The 20,857-nt window shown below is 44.1% G+C and overlaps 1 protein-coding gene across 5 annotated transcripts in view; it reads right to left on the bottom strand.

Annotated features, from left to right (window-relative positions):
- The window catches only part of IL17RC (interleukin 17 receptor C), a 43,940-nt gene extending 27,729 nt beyond the window's left edge, over positions 1 to 16,211 (bottom strand). The window contains exons 1-6 of one of the 5 annotated variants that reach the window (XM_078388785.1): positions 8,690 to 16,211; positions 7,619 to 7,771; positions 6,973 to 7,056; positions 6,762 to 6,871; positions 831 to 948; positions 682 to 726 (exon numbers count right to left, since the gene is read on the bottom strand). In XM_078388785.1, coding sequence (XP_078244911.1) covers positions 682 to 726; positions 831 to 948; positions 6,762 to 6,871; positions 6,973 to 7,056; positions 7,619 to 7,703 — 442 coding nt within the window. In that variant the 5' untranslated portion in view covers positions 7,704 to 7,771; positions 8,690 to 16,211. Of the gene's footprint in view, positions 1 to 681; positions 727 to 830; positions 949 to 6,761; positions 6,872 to 6,972; positions 7,057 to 7,618 lie in introns of all 5 variants that reach the window. The other 4 variants (XM_078388786.1, XM_078388784.1, XM_078388787.1 and 1 more) reach the window with 4 other exon arrangements.
- Positions 16,212 to 20,857: the final 4,646 nt, after the last annotated feature.

The raw sequence follows: 20,857 nt of genomic DNA, 5'->3' as shown, positions 1-20,857 counted from the left end.
TTTTTTTTGGCAATACAGTAATGCAATTTAGCACTAAACCACTCTTGCATTATGCCACTTTTTTAAAAAAATGCTGAATCAATGCAGTGAGATTTTGGACAGGTAGAGAAGGTAGAGAAGGATACAACATCTATGAGTTACAATAGCCTTTGCTGTGGCTTTTGCCAGCAACTCCATACAGTTTCTGGAGTTTAGCATTGCATCTTTCAGCACTAACCCACCACTGTTAAAAAAATTGCACCATTCCTGTTATTTGGTACAGTACTTTGCAATGTCGCACCCCCAAAACCAGCTCAAGGTGGATAGCATATCAGAGTATGGAAGTACGTAAGTACATAATGAGTGGAAAAACATAAAAGATTGATTTGCAAATGTATGAAGTCCCTTCTGATCCTTCCACATGGAAGCTTACGATTTCTCAAGAACACACCTGATTGCCAGATGTTGCTACAGTGTGCAGACAAGAAAAAAAAAGGAGTATTTTCTCCCCCAAAAACTTATCTGGAACTTTAGTTTGATCTGGCTGGCAGTTCTTCACATGCTAAAAAAAGGTTTCATGGGGATTTCCTGAATAAACTAAAGTTACTGATCGAACTGGCTGCAGCTTATGTGCCTGATCCCTATCAGTGTCTCAGCAGGGGAGAAGTACAGTATTGGCAAATTGAAGGCAGGGCTACATACCTTGGCAGAGGCGAACAGCATCTTGAGCTTTATGCCAGGTACAATCTGTGGGAAGGAAAGGCCGCAGAGTAATCAGGCCAGGACAAGAGACTGGTTTTAATTCAAAGTTTGATCGGCTTCTAATTGAGGGAGGCTTGAAGGCAACTCACCTGGGCCGTAGTGTGTGAGTTGTAACAAACCCGCAGACGGATAGGGAGGGTTGGTGAAGGCTGTGACATACAACTCCCCACGAATAGCAACTGGGAAGCAGTCAAAATGGAGGAAACCCTAGGAAGGAAAGGAACAGAAAAGTCAGTAATGGATGGACATTACTATAAGGTTGTGGCACCTTAGAGACTGATAAATTTTATCTTACATACGATTTTGTGGAGCCTGGCCCACCTCTTCAGATGCACAGAGTTCGGATGCATCCTCTATGTAGTACATATGACTCTCACACCCACATCTTGGGAAAGTTAGAAGGCAAGTTGGAGGCTCTGACTACAGCTCTCAGAATCCCTCAGCCAGGATGGCCAGTGCTGACTAAGTGACTCTGGGAGTTGTAGTCCAAAAAATGACTTCCCAAATCTAGTCCCCTCTAGGAGACACAAGGAAAGAAGTTGTTATTACCTGCAGGACTTGAAAGCTAGTTTGTTTGTGGGGCTTCATGGTATCATCCACCCAGTTGTGTACAGGGAACCCAGGGTTTGAAAAACAATAAGAATAATGGCCGACTTGTGTGGTTCTCATTAGGATATCTCTGATCAGCCACTGTGGGAACAAATTGCTGGGCTAGACGGGAATTTGGTAGAGGTCTAATGCAGAAATTACCATAACAAAACCGCATAATGATTTTAAGCACAACTCTGCATTTCGAAAGTCAATGGAATTCAGTGGCGGGGATGGAGATTTCTGAGTCACAGCATGGAGTACATGGAGCTCTGGGTTCGGGATAGGGTGGGGCAAAGAGAGGAAGTGGTGGGCAGGCTGACTCACCCACACGTCCTACAACGTGTTGTCTGCCAGGAACTCTACCAGAAGTCACAACCTGCACCGGCAACGCCGCACTAAGCAAACTCATCCTCTCCATGTTCCCCCTTGAATCCCACTCTGGAAAATAGGGCCTCTGTTGCCTCTTTCAACACAACAACTGTACAGATATCAACACCTCTCTCTTTCCTCCATGTGGAGCTGCTGCTGCTGCTTCCTCTTCTACTGGAGGTTGGGCATCATAACAGCTGTTTTTAATTTCAACATGTTTGCTTAAAACCAGACATTCTCTCTCTCTCTCTCTCTCTCTCTCTCTTTGCCATGGCCATAAACAGAACATGGCAGAAACAGAGGCCAAATGATAATTGTGTAAGTTACGTAACAAACCTTATAAGGTGGTGTGTGAAGAACTGTTTCCAGTCTGTGGCCCCCTTCAAATGTGTCCAGGGCCCCCCAGGGGGCAATATGACTCCCTATTGAGAATGGCTGGTCTAAATAATGATATTAGGCTGCATCTAAACCAGTCCCTAAGGTTTTCTTTTCAGCCAACAAATTATTCTCTTTCCTGCTCTTTTTTCTCAATTATTTTACCTTTGATGATCAGTTGGAACAAAGCTATCTTTTTGGTTTTGATTACTGTTTTCTGACAAATGTAAAGATCTCATGCCCTGCTCCTTCAAATCTGCCTCCCCTAAATAATTTTACTAGAGATCTGAAATGCCATTATTTTGGTTTGGGAGAGGAAGAAAGACAGGCAGGCAAACCATGGAGGCTGATGACTCCTGATTTGACAGGACAGTTAATCTATATTGGGTTTTAGTCCAAACTTTACAAGAGACACGGAATCCTATCCCACCATAGGTCCAGCACCTTGATCAGCTCTTTTAAAATGTCAATTTAAACCCAAAGCAAATTCATATCCGCAGCAGAAACTGGCCTCCTCTGTAGGTTATTCTCCTCCCTGCATTTTATCTACTGCAGGGGGAGAAATGTTAATTTTTGGCACCAGGAGAGGGGAAGAGGGTTATGACTTTGATTGGTCCAAAGTGGCACCACCCACACACAACAAACTTTACATTACAGCCTAACTCTGAGAGAAAGAAAGGCGGGCAATTTAATAGGTGAAGTACTATACACGTGCATCATAGGAGCATGCAAGCATCTATGTACTAAGGAAGATAAGGTATAATTGTTTCCTTTCCTGATTTAAAAATGTAAAAAAAAATCCCTAATGTTCAATATGCTTTTACAAATGAGACACACACCCCTTGGAATCCTGAGATCACCACTACTTGAAAATCACTATTATAGAAAATAATAAATCTAGAATGGCAAGTGCTATTCAGCAAATGTCCTTTATAGCTGCAAACAGCCTGGAACCAGATTATCTGAAACTGCATAAGCCAACCTCTAGTCATGAGATTGGCTGCAGGGGACCGGCTCAAGGGGTTATTCCAGTAATGTGGTTCATCAGATTTGCAGGCACAAAACACACACACACACACACACACACACACACACACACACACACACACACACACACAAGTTGTTGTAACTGTTGCTGATATTTTTGTATATTTCAGTTGCAAAGGAAGGTTGTTATTTTAGTTAATTATACTCCTGTTTCTCTTGTTTCACGTGCCTACTTTGTAAATCAGGTTTTTATTTTGACCAGCAGGATAAAAATAGGGGAAAAAACAAATAAAATGAAAATATAATATGTTAATATTTTAAATAAGCTAGTGTGAACTGAGCAGCTTCCTTTATTGTTTTGATAGAAGGACACCATGCCACTACTTTGTCTTTACCTCTTTAATATGTTTTCTGTAGTAAGGGTCTAAGACTCTCTGCTCTTGATCAGCCCTTGTTCCTCCCTAGTGTGTCTCTATGGGTTTGAATCCTTCTCCAGTAATTTTTATTTTTTCATTCCCCCACCCCCATATTAGCAAGCTGAGCACAGAAACAGTAATGAACAGAAAAGCAATCAAATATGCTTAACCTTTTGCCTATTCCACCTGAACGGGCCTTGCTGAAACTGTATTTCAGTGTGACCCCATGGCAAAGTGCAACGCAAAAACCGATTGATTTCCATGGTTTACAACCATCGGGGAAAACTGGTGGACTTAGAGTAGCAACCATTAACTAGAACTGTCACTGGGAAGCATGGGAACATCGGACGCCAGACCCACTGGCCCATCCAGCCTGATGGTGTTAATGAATGATGAGATCCAAGCCTACCCCCCACCCCACTTACTACAGTACATGACACAAAACTAATCACAAGTATTTCCAGTCCTTTTTCATGGTCTCTCTGTGCATTCTGCTCACTGAGAAAAGAATATGATTTTTTTAAAGGTAATTCAGGGCACATGGATAGTAGCCGTCTGGGTTTCAGAGACCTGGGGATAGAACCTCAGGCCTGCAGCAAGCAAAGCAGAAGCAAGAGTCTAAGTAAGGGCTTGTCTATATGGCTGGGCTGGAGAAGGGGCCAGAGTAGGCTGAATAGGGCATCTAGGAGGTCTGTTGTGCCCTTTGGTGCAATCCTCACATCAACTGGAATATGGACCTCAAGCAACCCTATTTGGGCCACTGCAGCCTAGATGTCGGTTTGCCAGTACAGTGGACCCTCTACTTACATAATTAATCCATATTGGAACGGTGGCTGCAGGTCGAAAAGTCTGTAGGTCGAGGCTCCATTGACCTACAATGCATTGAAAACCGATTAATCCATAACCAGCCACTTTTGTTCTATTTTTGTTCCACTTTGGTTTTTTTCTGGTCTGTAGGTCGATTCTCCAGATCTAAGTCGAACCTAAATTTTGCAGCCAGAGAAGTCTGTAACTCGAAAAGTCTGTAAGTCAAGCCATCTGTAAGTCAAGGGTCCACTGTATAGTGAAGTGGCTTGAGAAGAGAGCCACTTCACTGTATTGGCACATGAATCACTTCTTTGGCTCTGTGGAAGAGCTCAGGATGTGGTGGTGGGGAATTAAGGATGTGTGAGAGCACTGAATATGCACTGCATCACTTGAAAGAACAGCATTAGATATGTGTACCAGGTATGTGTGCCTAATACATATATTAATACAGATACCTAAACTGTAATACACATATCTCATGTTGTTTCTAAAGCGATGCAGCACATAATAGCTGGTCTAATATACACTTAAATTTTTTTCCCGCTTCCTTGATCCCTCCACAGAGCAGTGTCTAGTTTGCCAATAACGTGAAGTGGCACTCTTCTTAAGCCACTTTATAATATTAGCAAATTGAACAAGGAAGGCTTGCCTTGGTTCATTTCCAACAACTGCACATGCTGGAAACAGACCAAAAAAGGAGCAATCTTACAGACACCAAAGAAGTAGAAGCCAGAAATTTGCAGGTAGGACCGCTCTGAGGGTGGACTGGTTAGTGCTCCAGCAAATATGTCATCTGCTCGTTGTCTTTAGGAGTGAACCAGGCCATTCCTGCAGAAGAGCGAACAGCAAGCTAAATGCCTTTTGCCTCTTCTGCATCAACTTCTTGGTGATGGCAGTAACTGGGTTTCAGATATCAGATTCACTTCCTAACAACTGGCTTTACGGGGACTAAAGGAGAGTATACTCAAAGTGGTGAGATACTACCATGCAGCTCATAGTGGTGGCCCTTCCATCTCCCAACTGCCATCAGAAGTGGTTCTGAGGTGATTCCACTTTGGCCTGAGGGAATGGGAGACAAAGCAGATAAAATATGAGACGCTGATTATCATTCAGCTCCCAGGGTTGGCTCGTCCCTCTAGTTACCAGAATAACTTCTGAGGAAATAATTTTGTCCTGAGGGGATGCTTGAAGAAGTCAGGACCAGAAAGCAAAAGGAGAAGAGAAAGAGAAGAAGAGAAGAAAGAGGAGAGGAATAACCCAGCAAAACATGCCAGCACAGAAAAAGAACAGAGGTAAAGTGCAAAACTGAAGCCCAGTTGAATCCAGAATACTGTATATATATTTCCATCATCTTGGCAAGTCAGTCAATCACCACCATCATGTTTTCCCCTCTTCTCTACCCTTTTCCTTATGTCTCATTTCTTTTAAATTGTAAGCCTTAGAGCACAGACTTCCGAATTATTGTTTTTCTTAAGTCACTATGGAAGACATTTTTGCTTGAAGAGCAGTCTAAGCATTCCTTACATTAACTAAAGCCAATTGATTAATCAACCAATCAATCACTTTAATAGTTACTCATCCACATGCCCTTTCCCCCTAAACCCCAGTGATACAACCACACAGAGGGAACAGCTAAGGCGACTGAAAGCTGTGTTTTCTTCTCCTCATACAAGACTTTGCTCATGCAATTGGAGAGATCAGGTGAGGTGTGAGTGACACCAGACAACCTTAGCATCAGCAGAACCGGGGAACTTGGAGGGCCATTTGCTTGGATGTGGGCCTCAGCACATGCCTAATCATGTCAATCTCTGAGAGTAAAGACTAGACACGATATTTTTAAATATATTTTTCAGCACAGTGACCAAATTCCGCAGGAATTCCCCCAACTAGAATTCTGGTAGCTTTAGTCAAAACATTTAGGTTTTTAAAGGAGTTTCAGGAGACATACTTATTTTTTGCCAAGGCTCTGTCTGCAGCTACAGCCATTAAACATGGAGAACAGCATGGTTGGGGCTTTTTAATCTCCATGGGAAATGCACAGTATTAGAAGACCCATAATTTTTTTGATCAGCACCTTCTGTAGAGCCTAATGAGCAGAGAGCCTGCTAGCCCCTAATGCCTTGTAGTTGCCATGGAGTTCAAAAGGCTCTATCCATGTCCTTCTTCATGCTTAATGATTGTCACTGCAGAAAGAACCTGGACAAAGGACACACGTATATCCTGATAACTGCTCTAAGGGGTTAGATTTTTTTGGCCAAAGCTACCAGAATTCTAGCTGGCAGAATTCCTGCTGAATATTGGTAGATATAGTGGGGGAAAAAAAAATCCAAAAATGCCATGCCTAGTAAAAGCAGTGAAAATGGCAGGATGTGACAGAAGAAGGGAGTGAGGGACCACTGCACATCCCTATCCACACAGGATGGATCCTCCTTGGTATCCGTCTACTTCCAAGGATGCAGGTGACAAGCTACTTACCAGGCTGCTGTTGTTCCAGTCATGACCATGGGGAAGCCTAATCTCTACCGTAACACACCGGGAAGAAGGATATGTCCAAGATGAAAGCAGTACATGTGTCTGCAGGACTTCTGAGGACAGAGAGAATAAAGGAGAACACAATCAGATGGCCAGAGAGGGGACTTTTAGATAGCAAGATGGGGATGCTCTAGATAAGTGGCTTCTAGCTCACCCCCAGTGTTGCCATGATGTCTCTTGGATGACATGCTGCTCTTTTCTGCTCCTCCATTTTGCTTTGCATCCAGTGCAGGCGGCTCTACAAGGAAATGGAAGAAAGGTGTCACTTGATGTTAAAATATGAACAGGCCATGCTCTAAGACAACTTCGTAACTTTTTTTTCCAAGCAGAGACCATGCCACAGCATAGGGGAAGGCAACATGCAGTATGTGGGCTGTATGTGGACTCCCCAGGAGTTCAAATACATCTCCCAGCACCTATAGGCAGACCATTCCCTGATTCACAGAAAATGGGGTGGGGGTGGGGAGAGGAATTAAAGTCAGAAAGCCTCCTTTCTATGGCACATGGGAGAATTTTTCCATGAGAGAAGCGTAGAACACTCCTAACATATTTTTAGGTTTATTAAAATTGGGCCACTTGAGGGCACAAGGAGGGGGTCAGTTATATACTCAAATAAGTAAGGGGGGAAATTGAGGGTGGGATTCATGGGCACAGGTGCATGTTTCCAAGATCATGAGGTGGGCGTTTCTCAGCCACAGATCAACAAGCCTAACGAAAAGGGGCAGGAAGGCCAGGTATCTCATCCAGATGACAAGGGTACGGACAGATCAAGGCATAGATGCCGCCACCATCTTTCTCACCCAGCAGGCCAAGGCGTAGTGTCACCTGCACACAAGGGATGCAGTCTTTCTGTTTCTGGCACCGAAGCGTGTTGCTCATCTCCATGTGGGTCAGCGTCAGGATTGCACCTCGGTCGGGATCGGGCACTGTTTCTCCACACAACCCATCCACCTCTAAGACACACACACACAAAAATAAACTATACCATTCCCCTGTAAATCACTCAGGGTTACAGCTGCATTTATGGAGTGGATTTAAGACTGTGGTGTAGGAATGTGCACCCCCACCTGAAGAGGCTTCTCCAGGAATGGTTTCATCAACATACTGGACCATGGAGGTACTCAAACGGTCTTTAATAACTCAATCTTATTATCGCTCATTATTGTTTTGACTTATTTACCGCCCACAGTGCTTAAAGCACTCTCTGGGTGGTCTACAACATAATTGTGCTAGGAACACTTTGATCTCCAGCAACCTGGATACTCGTTTTACCAACCTCTGGAGGATGAAAGGCTGAGACAACCTTGTGCCAGCTATCTGAATCTGTTGGGACTGAATTTGGCTCATGAGCAGAGGCTTGATTGCAGTACTGCAGTTCAAACACTGTGCCATGCATCCTGGGTCAACAGACTGAGGGGTCAGAGTTGTCCAGGAACGAGTAACACTGCACCCCCTACCCCATGCACTGGTTTCCTGCATCCCACACCCAGTCTGTTCATCCCTCTTCACTGTTGCTTAGTTCTCCTCACTAGCCCCTGTCCACCTGTCACTCCTCACCCGGACTGAGTTCCACTCATTAGCCCCAACATCCCAGCCCTATTCAAGTTGGGCCAGTAGCTCCCAGACAGAGGACAGTTTCCAAAGAGCCTGAGAGGTGCAATTGCTGGAAGTGGCCTATTTTCAGCATCACCACTGGATGAGTATGGCTTCAAGTGGTTGAGTGCCTTCAAGTCATTGCAGCTGATGATCTGGTGGTTTCGGGACAGGAGGGGGGAAATGGGTGTGCCACCCCCGAATCCGAATCCCTGGGCCAGGGATGAGGATTTTATTCACTTGCCAGATCAAGGGTCCCACAGGACATCCAGGCATACCTTTGTTAGCACGCAGAATCCTGGTGGCAGCTCTTGCCACGCTTCTGCTGATATCTCCCCCTTGTCTTCCTCCTTCCCCTCCCCTCCTATTCCAGGTTCAGCCCCTTCCATTCCACTGGTCCTCCCCCCCCCCAGTGATTTACACCATAGTAGTTTCAGTCTCCAGCAAAAACACATATTTTTCTAAAGGGTCTCTCTATAGTCAGTCTGGAAACAAGCCGTCTCTAAATATTTGCATTGTGACAGGAATAGCTGGCAAGAATGTACTGTTGCAAAAAAAAGGGGAAAAGGCATGTCGCTGACCTCCCAGCCAAGATACTCAACTTAGTTTTGAAGTCGTTCAGGGAAGTAAATGACATTATCAGCTCTGCTGATCAAAAAATCATGGCATTTCAATGGTTTTAGTTCTAGATAAACTACAACCCTGGTTGAGGGAGCACTGTACTTATTGAAGGGATACCCTTATATGTATTAGGTGCATTAAAGGAGGACAACATCATAGCTGGGTACCCTCAGATCTATCTGCTGCTACTCAGATCAGATCAGACTTACAGACTAGCCAAAAACAAAATGGTGCTCCTACCGATTCCAGAAACAGAATGTGGTTGGATTGGTCATGGGACAGTGACTCTCACTGCACTTCAAAGCAACAGGTTAGCTTCCAGGTGTAGGGGGAGAACCTTTAAGGAGAGAATGTGTGCCAAGGGGCTTAGAATAGACTGTGTGGCATCTGGCACACCTGTAACGTCTTGCTGCTGCCTCCTAGCACCTCTGTCCTGTTGGAGTTTTATTTCCAACCTCATACACTGTCTGTAGTTTGTGTGACTAGAGGGCACTTTTCTGGGCTGAGGTGAATATCTATTTTTCCAGCACTAAGCAATTGTTAATTTCAGCCTTTGAATTCAAAGAGAGACCCACCTCTCTGGAGTGTGTCCCCCCTGTATCTCTGTTGGTGACAGTTTTTTGTTTGCTGTTGATCTGTTTGGTTTGTTGCTAAAAATGCATGCAGTAAAGAAGCATACACAAGTCTATAATTGAATTAAATATAAGTAAAGACATGGTTTTTTTTATTCTTTCTCCTGCAAATGTCTCAGAGTAAGTTATCAAGACCTCAAGTGCCAGCTAATGAGAAAGAGGTGGACTCTGTTAAACTTGTAAGATATTCTCTTCTGTGAGTCTCTGTACTTCTATTGTGTAATGAAAGGGAATTTTACCAGAAATTAAAATCTCTGCAACATGTCCTAAGGCAGCTGCTTCATTTCATAGGCCAGCTCTGAAAACGGGTTAAAGCTTGTAATGAATCCAGAGCAGTCACAAGAATTAATAGATGGCCCTAAGATAGACAGTATCTCCTGGGCCCCATTCCTGTTTCTAACTCTTCACAATTTAACTGGATCTGCTAGTTGCTAGAACATCACTTGCCTTTTGCGCACGTCAACAATGTGACGGCGAGCTATTGCAAAACAGAAAGGGCATGTGCTTTAAAACCACAACAATGGGTGTAAAACGAGGCGGTCTGACTGGTTTCATGACACACTGGGTAGATGGCATGCTATTAGCACAGAGGCGGGGAATAGCTCTCTGATTGCTACAAAAACAAAACAAAGTAAACACTTACCCAGAATCCTGCAGCCTAGACCCTGTGGACAGAAAAAAAAATGTCAGGTTCAAGGGCTGATAAGGATCCTGTCAAATACAAGCCACTTTTTCTCACTCCTACCCCAGAGTGCGACCGGTCTGGCTGAAGATTGAATGACACTGCTTTTACAGTTGTGTATGCCATTTGTCTTAAACGTACCAAATCCATGCCAAATATGGGAGAGATTCTCCCAAAATGGCAATCTGAGAGTTCAGCCAGTTACACATTTTTTCTTGTCATCAGATGCCGAAAACGGTGTACATCTAATGACAAGAAAAATGTGCAACTCTCAGAAAAGATCTCTTTGCCAGGAGCAATCTCCCCTGAAGTGACCTTTCTGGTCATAAGAGAATTGCTCCAGCCCGGCTCCAAAGAAAGCACTAGCCCTGCTGATGGACCAAAAAGGTCCAGCTTGGGTATGAACTGGCCTTGGCTGGCGTGCTATTGCCTCTAGGTTGTATGTGTGATCAGCGGGAAATAGCTTATGTTGGACTGTGCCACAAGCGGTCTAAGATGCAAGCTATATGCCTATGTAATCATTCCCTCAATATGAGAAGACTGTTTTTCTTGCTGTTGTTCTATGTACTTAGATATTTTTCTCTCACACAATGCAGAGATTGAGTGTCAACATCAGGTTCTGCAGAGACCCAGGTTCCAGCCTCAGCCATGAGTTCATTAGAACCTTCCAGAACACAGAGGCAACGATCCTGTGGCTTTAACTTACATGCAGTGTAAAGGGATGTAAACTGTGTGGAGATTTCTTCAAAATTAAGCATTTATTATTCTTCCCCATCAAAGGTCCCAAAGCTGTCTAGGGACCCCTTTCATTGTGGGCAAGCTATTAGGGGCTGCAAGACAAGAGGGAGTCTTTAATTTCCTAAGCTCACAGCCAGTGGGATAACTTTACCAGTGCTTGTTAATTTTAGAAATTAGACAAACTCCCCCCCCCCCTCATCTTACAGCCCCCAGGATCTTCCCCATGCTGAAAGTTATCCCAAGGGTGCCCTGGGACATTTGGGAGCAGAATCAGAAAAAGTTACTTTGAAAGAAAGAAAGAAAGAAAGAAAGAAAGAAAGAAAGAAAGAAAGAAAGAAAGAAAGAAAGAAAGAAAGAAAGAAAGAAAGAAAGAAAGAAAGAAAGAAAGAAAGAAAGAAAGAAAGAAAGAAAGAAAGACAGACAGACAGACAGACAGACAGACAGACAGAAAGAAAGAAAGAAAGAAAGAAAGAAAGAAAGAAAGAAAGAAATTTTCTTTAATTTTCTTTAATTTTTACATTAAAAAAGCATTTTTAATAGGGTAAAATCATCCCTTCTCAGAAAGCATAGGTTTCTTTCTCCCAAAATGGCCTACTTCTCATATATAAATATACACTCTAGTTTTAGTATCCTGCTCTGAAAGGAATAAACTATTTAACAAGAGCAACAACTCCTATAAAGTGACCTGCAACATCCCCCCCCCACAAGAAAACACTTTGTGACGCCCCCCCCCTTAGGGATCATGATCCTCAGGCCGGGAAACACTGCTCTAAGGAGATGATGCAGGGGGTCATCTGCTTTTCCTAGCTTCCACCCCAAAGTGAAAACATTCCCTTCTAGTTCTCCCCAAAAGCCTGCTTAGCATAACTGAGGGTTTCAGGGTTGTTTCTTATGGAGCCAGTAGCCTACATCAACATTTATTAAGATGTTGGGCTTTTCAGTTTTTGAAACCACCACAAGAAATCAATTTATTCTTCGTCTGACCCATAAGACAAGCCCCTTGTTTTCTAGGATCTGCACCCGTGTCATTATCAACAATCAAGCACACAAGCTGATGGCTGTCTTCTTGATTTAGGAATAACTCATACGAACGGTTGCTGCCTGATTAATCTTCTTAAAGGCCAGGCTGCGACTGAAGAGAAAGAAAAAGAGCCAGGGTAAACGGGAAGGGCAGCCACTATACTGGCATAACCTGACCGGCTCCTTCTTTGCACTTCACGCGGGCACAATAACCTTTTATTCTGGCACTTGGCATTTATCGTCTCCTTGGTGACGAGCTCGAGGACACCTTGGCGGTGCCCAGGCAAAAAAAAAGGCTGTGGGAGCGCCGGCAACAGTAACAAAAACATGCAGAGGAGATGATGACCATTCCTGAGCAACCACAACACTCCTGTTGTTTTTTTTTGCTTCGTGCGAGATCCAGTCCATGCTGAGCACAAGGAGGAGGGGGGCACAGACTTATTGCTAGTTTATTTAAATTATTTTAAACATATAATTTATAAGAGGGGAAGGGTGAGCAAATTACGCCTGAACTCCCACAAGAAGAGAAAATGACTAAACTGACGACGTAGTGTGAGAAGGTAAAAAGTAAAGGTTCCCCTTGACATTTTTAGTCCAGTCGTGTCCGACTCTAAGGGGCAGTGCTCATCCCATTTTCAAGCCGTAGAGCCAGCAGTTGTCCAAAGACAGTTTCCGTTGTCACATGGCCAGCGTGACTAGGGAACGCCGTTTTACTTTCCCACCGAGGTGGTACCTACAGTATTTATCTACCTGCATTTGCATGCTTTCAAACTGCTAGGTTGGTGAGGAGCTGGGACAAAGCGACGGGAGCTCACTCCGTCGCGTGGATTCGATCTTACGACTGCTGGTCTTCTGACCCTGCAGCACAGAGGCTTCTGCAGTTTAGCCCGCAGCGCCACCATGTCCCCGTTAACAAGATTAACTGGAAAAGACATGAAAGGTAAAGAAAGTTAAAAGGTGGCAGGAAAAGAAGAAGACCTAATACGAGATGCATTGACTGAGCAAAGGAATGCACAGCCTTTAGTAAGAGAGGCGTGAGCAGGGCGTTAAATGACAAGGCCTTTGGGAGGTTCAAAAGGCTGCCACATCATGTCAAGTGACTTGATGTCACTCAACAACAACAGAGAGGCAAGGGAACATTTCCTTACCCTCTGAGGTTAAAAAGTTTAGAAGGTGAAGCCACAAGATGTTCCACATATTAGGTCACGCATCAATTTGTCACCCCAGGCATTGTGTGTGTGTGTGCACACGTGTGTGTATATGTGTGTATCAATGAAACATCACCACCACCATACCCTTTATCAAGTCCATTCAGCTGTCTACTGAAGGCAGGACACTAGTCCCTGGAACTTTGCTGTGTTAAAAAAGGCACCCAAGTTCAAACAGACACGCAGACGAACTCAGATTCCTGGAACTCATAAAACAAGCACGTGGGGAAAAGTTGTATCAGAGTTCATAGTTCTTAAAGACGGTACCTAAGTGTGCATACCACAGTTCGGCGAAAGGTTGGAGGCTGAAATATGTGCCTGGACAGAGGCGTGGGTACGTCTTATCTGCATCTAATCTTTCTCCAAAGCCCTTTTGCTACTGAACAACCTAGGTCGCTAAATTATCGTATAAATGCAGGATGCTCGTCCACAGACTTTTGTTGTGTTAAAGGCACCCACCCAGCAACCACAGCTGTATTTCCTCCCTAAATCTATGACATTCGGCCATATACATTATATACACAAAACCCCATGCCTACTTGCACATTATGTCAACTAAATAATTTAGAACAAGGAGGACCTGTCACAGGGAGGGGCGTTCTTAAGCTAATCAATAACATCCTTTTTCGAGGTACTTCTTTACTTTCCCAAGCCTAGTTTTTTGGAGACACAACCACTGAGCTTGCTCAGTTTTCAATGAGCAGCAGTTTTGACCCTTTGAAGAAGCCCTCCTTCGTTTCTTAACTTGAAAGGAAAACTTGCAAATCTTGAGTTTTTCCCCCAAGCCTCCTAGCAACTTCTCTCGCGTGGGTGGTGCAGTTTTGGCAGTTTTAGGATTCTAGGCTCTGAGTCACACTTGTCCACTTCTGTTTTACAAGGAGTGTTGTGGAATGATGCATACCCTACATTATTTTGTCATATGTACTGTGAAGATGCTGCTTCCACATTAAATCCAGTGTGGGTCTCTCACATCTTTCTCACCAGGAAGCCAAGCTGGATAGGATAGTGAATAGCTCTAAAAGCTAGAGGTCAGCTTTCAATACAACAGTGCCACTGGGGCTTGGAAAAGCAGGTTTGGGGTTTTTTTTCTCTTAAGAGTACCACTTTGGAACCCAATTTTTTCCCTTTCTTTTATACTCAATCTTTCTTCTAGCAAGGGGACTCAAGACGGCTGACAAAACTTTAAAAATAAAAGATTTCTCTCTCTTTGAATCATGCTAGCAAGAGAATTGTAATTTCATGCTGAGAGAGAAACAGACAAATACATACATGCCATTAGACCAGTGATGAGGAGTCAAGAGAGAAAATATCAGAAAGGAAAGCAGACTGATCAGATCAGAGCCAAGAAAGTAAAGGGACTTGTCAGCAAGAGAAGTCCTGCCTCCCACTTCCATGACGAGGCCTAGGCCTACCTGTGAGCAGTTGACAGTGTCCAGAATTGCTGAGGGATGAAAGCAGGCAAAGGGTATATGTGGAAAGATCAGGGCAAGGACCCAGATCCACATTGCTAGGATCCTTGATGAGCTAAGCAATAGCTATACCCCATAATACGTCATCACAGACCCTTTCCTCTCCATCTCAGGACTTGTCTTCCTGCAGAACAAATCAGGTCCCGCCTGAAGAACATGGATAGCACCCGGCTGGGTTCATTTCCTTGTTTTCTCCCTTCGGGAAGTGAGTCTCCTTCTAGCATTCCCAGCTCTTACAAGCCAGTGCAGAGGCTGGCATGTAAGAGGCTCTTTGCCAAGCCTCAGCCTCACTTCCCAAACCGCAGGAGCAAGGACAGCCCAGGATCTGAATATCAAAGCAGGATGCTCGGTCTCTTTTTTCCCAACCACGTTTGCCAGGATTTCAGCCGGCAAAGGATTTTAAGTCAGTGTTTCTCTCTTTTTTATGATACCTAAGTGATTACGTCAAAGAGGAATAAAGGTGGAGAGAGCGTAGCAGGAACTAGAAATGGGCTTGGAGGCGGGACAGGCTTGGCTTTGGCCTGGGCCTAATGCCAGAAATCGAGCTGAAGAGAAGTTTAAAAGGCTAAGGGAAGAAACATTCCCAGCCGGGTTTAAAATCTTACCCATTTCCCAAATCTTAGCTGGAGAAAAACTTAAGTTTCAGAACATTTCAGAATGTTGTCTCCAAAAGTTGACAAAGTACAGTAATGTACTGAGGCTCTAACCTTTTCCAAAATACTTCTGACTTGTTTACTTCTATCTCCTGGCTCTTGTGGCTTGCCTATAATTTAAGCCTTTAAGCCTTCAAAACGCCGGACCAGCCTTTCATCTCAGTTTCCAAGAGGAAACTCAGGAAACGGGTTCACTCCCTTGAGGTCTTGGTTGTGGACGGGGAGAAGCCGAGACAGGGAGAGAGGGACCAACAACCTGTAGGGTCTTCCAGGGACCTTCAGGCATCATCCTACCCACAGACAGACAGCTAGCTCCTCAGCTGCTGGGATTGGAAGTCTCCAGGTTGGAGGACGCCAATCTGGACAAGAGGGAAACCATCCTCTAGGTGGGAACCCTTCTTCAGGTGATGTGCCTGTATTTGGTTGCACTGAGGATACTCCTCATGGGGAGGGGGCTTCTGGTAGTGGGCAATGCGATTGTTAGGAACATAGAGCGAGGGGTGTGTGATGGTTGTGAAGACTGCATGGTGACTTGCCTGCCTGGTGCAAAGGTTGCGGACATCACATCTCGTCTGGGTAGGCTGGTAGAGAGTGCTGGGGACGAGGCAGCAGTGGTGGTGTATGTCGGCACCACCAACGTGGGGAAATGTACCTCCAACAGGACCTCAAAGGTAGCATTCTCGGAAGTGCTACCTGTCCCTCTCTCGAGGCCAGCTGGGCAGGCGGAGCTCATGACTCTCAATGCGCGGATGAGACGGTGGTGTCAGGGGGAGGGGTTTAGATTCATTAGGCACTGGGGAACATTTTGGGAAAATCCAGGCCTGTACAAGAGGGACGGGCTTCACTTGAACGAACACAGAACCAGACTGATGGCAGGTGACTTAAAAAAGGTGGCAGAGCAGCATTTTTCTTCTTCGGCTGGAACGGATTAATTGCATTTCAATGGGGAATGGTGCTTCGACTTATGACCATTTTGAGTTACGCCCATCTTCCGGAATGGATTAAGCTCATAAGTCGAGGCATCGCTGTAATTAATTAATGAATTGCAGAGAAGTGAATTGATATTGTATTCTAGGAAGATTCCACATGTGGAGCTGATTCTTCTAGGTACTGGACACCCAACCCAGTTGAGGAAGATGTCTTGAATTTTTTTCTGAGTTTCAATTCAAGGAGACACTTGAATGTTGCAATTTTGCAAACAACTTGCATATTGGTGCTGTTGCCTAGGATTTGGGTGTGTAGACTGTTGTTATAGTTGCTCATGTTATATAACTGTGAATAAGACTCATTTTGTGAAATTATGTTTACAAGGTTCATCAATAGATATTGAAGCAAATAGATCCATAGAACTTAAAAAGAGTTACACACACAGCCCCCAAGGGCTCAAATATAGTCCCAGCAGCCTGCTCCAACCATTTAAAAAAGGCATTGTATTTTTTTTTTAAATTGCCCTGTTTCCTGTAGGGAGTGTGGGGTAATTTTGCCACATTTGGGGGTCCCCAAATTTAAAAAAATGATTTGCCACTAAGGGATGCATGTGGCTATTACACTTAAAATTTTTTAAAAAGAAACTTGTTCTCAGGTGAGTAGGTGTGGGTGCCGGTCATGGTGGGGGTAGGACTTCTCTGTGGGCCTCCCCCCCCCCATCTCCATTATATTTGTTTTGCTGGCTGTATTTATAGTGTTCTTGTGAGTGAGCGTCTGGCCTTATTAAAAAATCAAAACTCATTGCAAATATGCTGTAAGATTAATTAGGAGAACTGTGCTTAAAATGTTATGTATTTATACAGTATATGCAGTTGGTATACTGCCGCGCTTTGTGACAACCCCATTACTGTACTCTAGGGCAATGAACACAGAAAATAAAGCATAAAAACTCAAATAATCCTTCCTATAAATAACAATATAAATTGGTTGTTGTGGGTTTTTCGGGCTTCTTAGCCGTGTTCTGAAGGTGGTTCTTCCTAATGTTTCGCCAGTCTCTGTGGCTGGCATCTTCAGAGGACAGCAACCTGTGCTCTGGGTAAGGCTTGAGAGTGGAGTATTTATGGCTGTGAGAAGGCCTTCTCACAAACAAGCCTTCTCACAGCCATAAATACTCCACTCTCAAGCCTTACCCAGAGCACAGGTTGCTGTCCTCTGAAGATGCCAGCCACAGAGACTGGCGAAACATTAGGAAGAACCACCTTCAGAACACGGCCAAGAAGCCCGAAAAACCCACAACAACCATTAGATCCCGGTCGTGAAAGCCTTCGCGAATAGAACAATATAAATTAATCACACAACAGAAAAACATATGGTGACCTCCAGATGTAGGTCATAAAATCATTAGCCCAGGGGCAGCATGTTTTTAAAAGCTTCTTTGTAAAGTTCCGCCTTGACACGTTTTCTAAAAATACAGAGGGAGACGGCTTGGGCGCACCTCCACTGAAGACATTCATTGTGAACACACAAGGATCTCCCTTGTCTTGTAACTGGGGGCAGGGTGGGGCGAGGCGGGGAGAGGCTTTGGGGTGGGACTTTGTGCATCCCCATCCACACCATACCTCAAGCCTGACTCAGACTCAGGCTATAGCACCTGGCCTTTCGTTGTCAGGGCTAGGGCCTACTTTGACACAAAGCATCAGCCTTGGGGAGCAGATTTTGGGGGCACAATAACAGCAATCCCCAAACCTTTCCTCATTCCTGTGCCCATTCTTGCCTGTTGGAAGGCACAACCGGGTGTACCACCTGACCTGTTCTGTATCTCCATGGCTCGTTGATTCAGCTGCATGTACAGTTTGCTCTTCTGTTTTGAACAGTGGAGGCCATCTTTTCCTTTGCATCATACAGTGGTGCCTAGACTTACAAACTTAATTGGTTCCAGAACTCCGGTCATAACTCGAAATGGTTGTAAGTCAAAGCACCATTTCCCATAGGAATGCATTGAAATGCAATCAATCCATTCTGGCCAAAGGGGGAAAAAATCACCAAACCCAAAAAAACACTGCAGGACCCATCGGAAACGTGATTAATCCATTCTGGTTGAAGGGGAGGGGAAGCAAACAAATCGCGCAGGACCCTTCGGAAAAGCAAAAAAAAAAAAAAAAAAAAAAAAAAAAAAAAGCAAGGCAAAAAAGCAAACAAACCATGCAAGACCCTTCAGAAATGCAACAAAAGCAAAGCGGAAAGCAAACAAAGCGTGCAAGACCCATCAGAAATGCAAAAAAGCAAAGCAGAAAGCAAACAAACCATGCAAGAGCCACTGGAAATGGGGGGGGGGATTGAAAAAGCCGACAAACCCTGCAAGACCCATTCTAAATGGGGGAGAAAAAAAACCCAAAACTAACAAAGCCTGCAAAACCCATCACAGCGTAGAAACATAATAGCACCACCCAGCCCAAAACCACGCTGCAAAACCCACCCAGAACACTTTTTAAAAAGTAGAAAGAAGCACCTTACCTTACCAGGCAGTCTGAAGACTCCTCCAATCGCACACTCTCTAACTACTGGGGCAAAAGAGCTACAAAGAAGCAGCCTCTTTGCCACCAATGGTTAGCAATTTGAATTCCCTGTCCTTTTTTTGGTTGTAACTCGAAGCTTCGCCCGCAAGTCGAAACAAAATTTTGCGGCCGGAGCTGGTCATAACTCGAAATGGTTATATGTCGGGACGTTCGTAAGTTGAAGCACCACTGTATTGGGAACGTCTGCCTGCTGTCCAAGAGTTCCTGCTGATGGGCTTTGAGCCCAACGGTGGCATTATTCATGAAGCCAAAGGACATTCTCTTTCCTCTAGCCTCCATCTTTGGGTATGATTTTTTTTAAATGGCATGACATTTTTATATAAAGCTTATGGAAACACCATTTTGAATGGCACCCCAAATGAGGACTGCAGGTTAGCTGCAGACAGATGCAAATCTACTCTTCACACATATCCAAATTGCACTATTTTTTGTTGTAATCCTGTGGGCACATTGTCATAGTGAGCATATCAGGGGATGAGCATGAAGTCATGATGGGAAAGTAACACCCTGCTCCTGTCCCTGTTTTAAATTTTTATTTAAAGGTGCTTATGCACACATTTTCAGTTTTGCAATTTTAACTGCACGTTAAAGAAAAAGGTATCACACATCTGCATGTGTGAATAGAGATGCCCAGGAGAAAAAAAATAAAGAAATATTTAAGAAAGAAGTGAGTAAGGATGGCAAACAGGGAAGGTGGGGAAGGGACGGGCAGAAAAATGGCAGGAAAAATAGGGTGGCTCTGTACTGCCCAATACTGTGGTGTGTCTGTGAAAACCAGGGCAAAAAAGAATAGGATTTGGTTCAGTTTTGAAGTGCACTAGGGGGTGATGTCATGTGATATGCCAAGAGTTGCTGTGCATTTGATTTGGATTGTTGGCGTTTTTGCAAACTTGCATGCTTAGCTATGAGGGATCTTTCTGGTCTGGAGTGACTGTCAGTCTATCCAGCACTAACTAATAATGCTTTCCCTGCCTCTGAATTCAAGGAGAGCCCTACATCTCTGCTGAGAGTTTCCCCCCTCTCTTCTTGAGTGTTTTGAAGACTGCTGAAAGCAGTTGTGTTTGTCAGTTTGCTAATGATAAGTGAAGAAATGTGTTTTTTTATTCTTTCTTCTTACAGTATAAATATCTCAGAGTAAGTTATTGAGAGTATAACTGCCAGTTAATGAGAAAGGGAGATAATCTATTCTGGAGAACTTGAACCTATTCTGCTCTGCAAATCCCTATACCTCTGTTGCGCAGTTAGAGGAATTTAACCAAAATTCAAAGCTCTGCAGCATGGATAACATGGGCCCGGCATTGACCTGTAGCTTCAAAGCCCACCTCTACAATTGATTCATTGTGGAGTGCCAGCTAGGGGCTGGTATGTTTACTTTCGGTTAATAATTCATAAAATGTGGACTCATTATAACTTTGCGTATGAGGGAGAAAGATAAAAATATTGTTAAGTTCTTCACTCAGGAAAGCTATTTGGGGCATATGGTATATTATTCAGTCTGATTAAAGAGCAGCAATAAATAGGCCTTTAATTTTTCTTTCTTTACAAAGGCTGGAACTGATAAGGGGAGGAAGAAAGAGTTCGCCCCTCGTTATAGAAACAAGGCCCTGGAGGCCATCTGTTCCTATCTCTGCACCCGGGTCTATCAGATTTTTTGCAATTAGTACAGATAAAATTATAGCCCCTTTTATGCTATAAAGAGAGAACCAATTAGGGCAGGAGAAGTCAGTAGAATTGGTGCTAGGCCTTGCACTTTTTTCTGTCACTGTCCACCATCCCTGGGTTTAATCCACATCAAGAGGCAAACCAGAAAGGATGGTGCCTGATAACAGGTACTACTGACACATCCTCCCATGTCATAAAATGACTATTATTGTTCAAAGAACAGTTGCAGCTATGATGATTAAATCTGTAACTCAGAGG

The sequence above is a fragment of the Pogona vitticeps genome, chromosome 2 (assembly GCF_051106095.1).
Source record: "Pogona vitticeps strain Pit_001003342236 chromosome 2, PviZW2.1, whole genome shotgun sequence".
Taxonomy (NCBI): Eukaryota; Metazoa; Chordata; class Lepidosauria; order Squamata; family Agamidae; genus Pogona; species Pogona vitticeps.
This window is presented reverse-complemented; position numbering and strand designations above follow the sequence as displayed.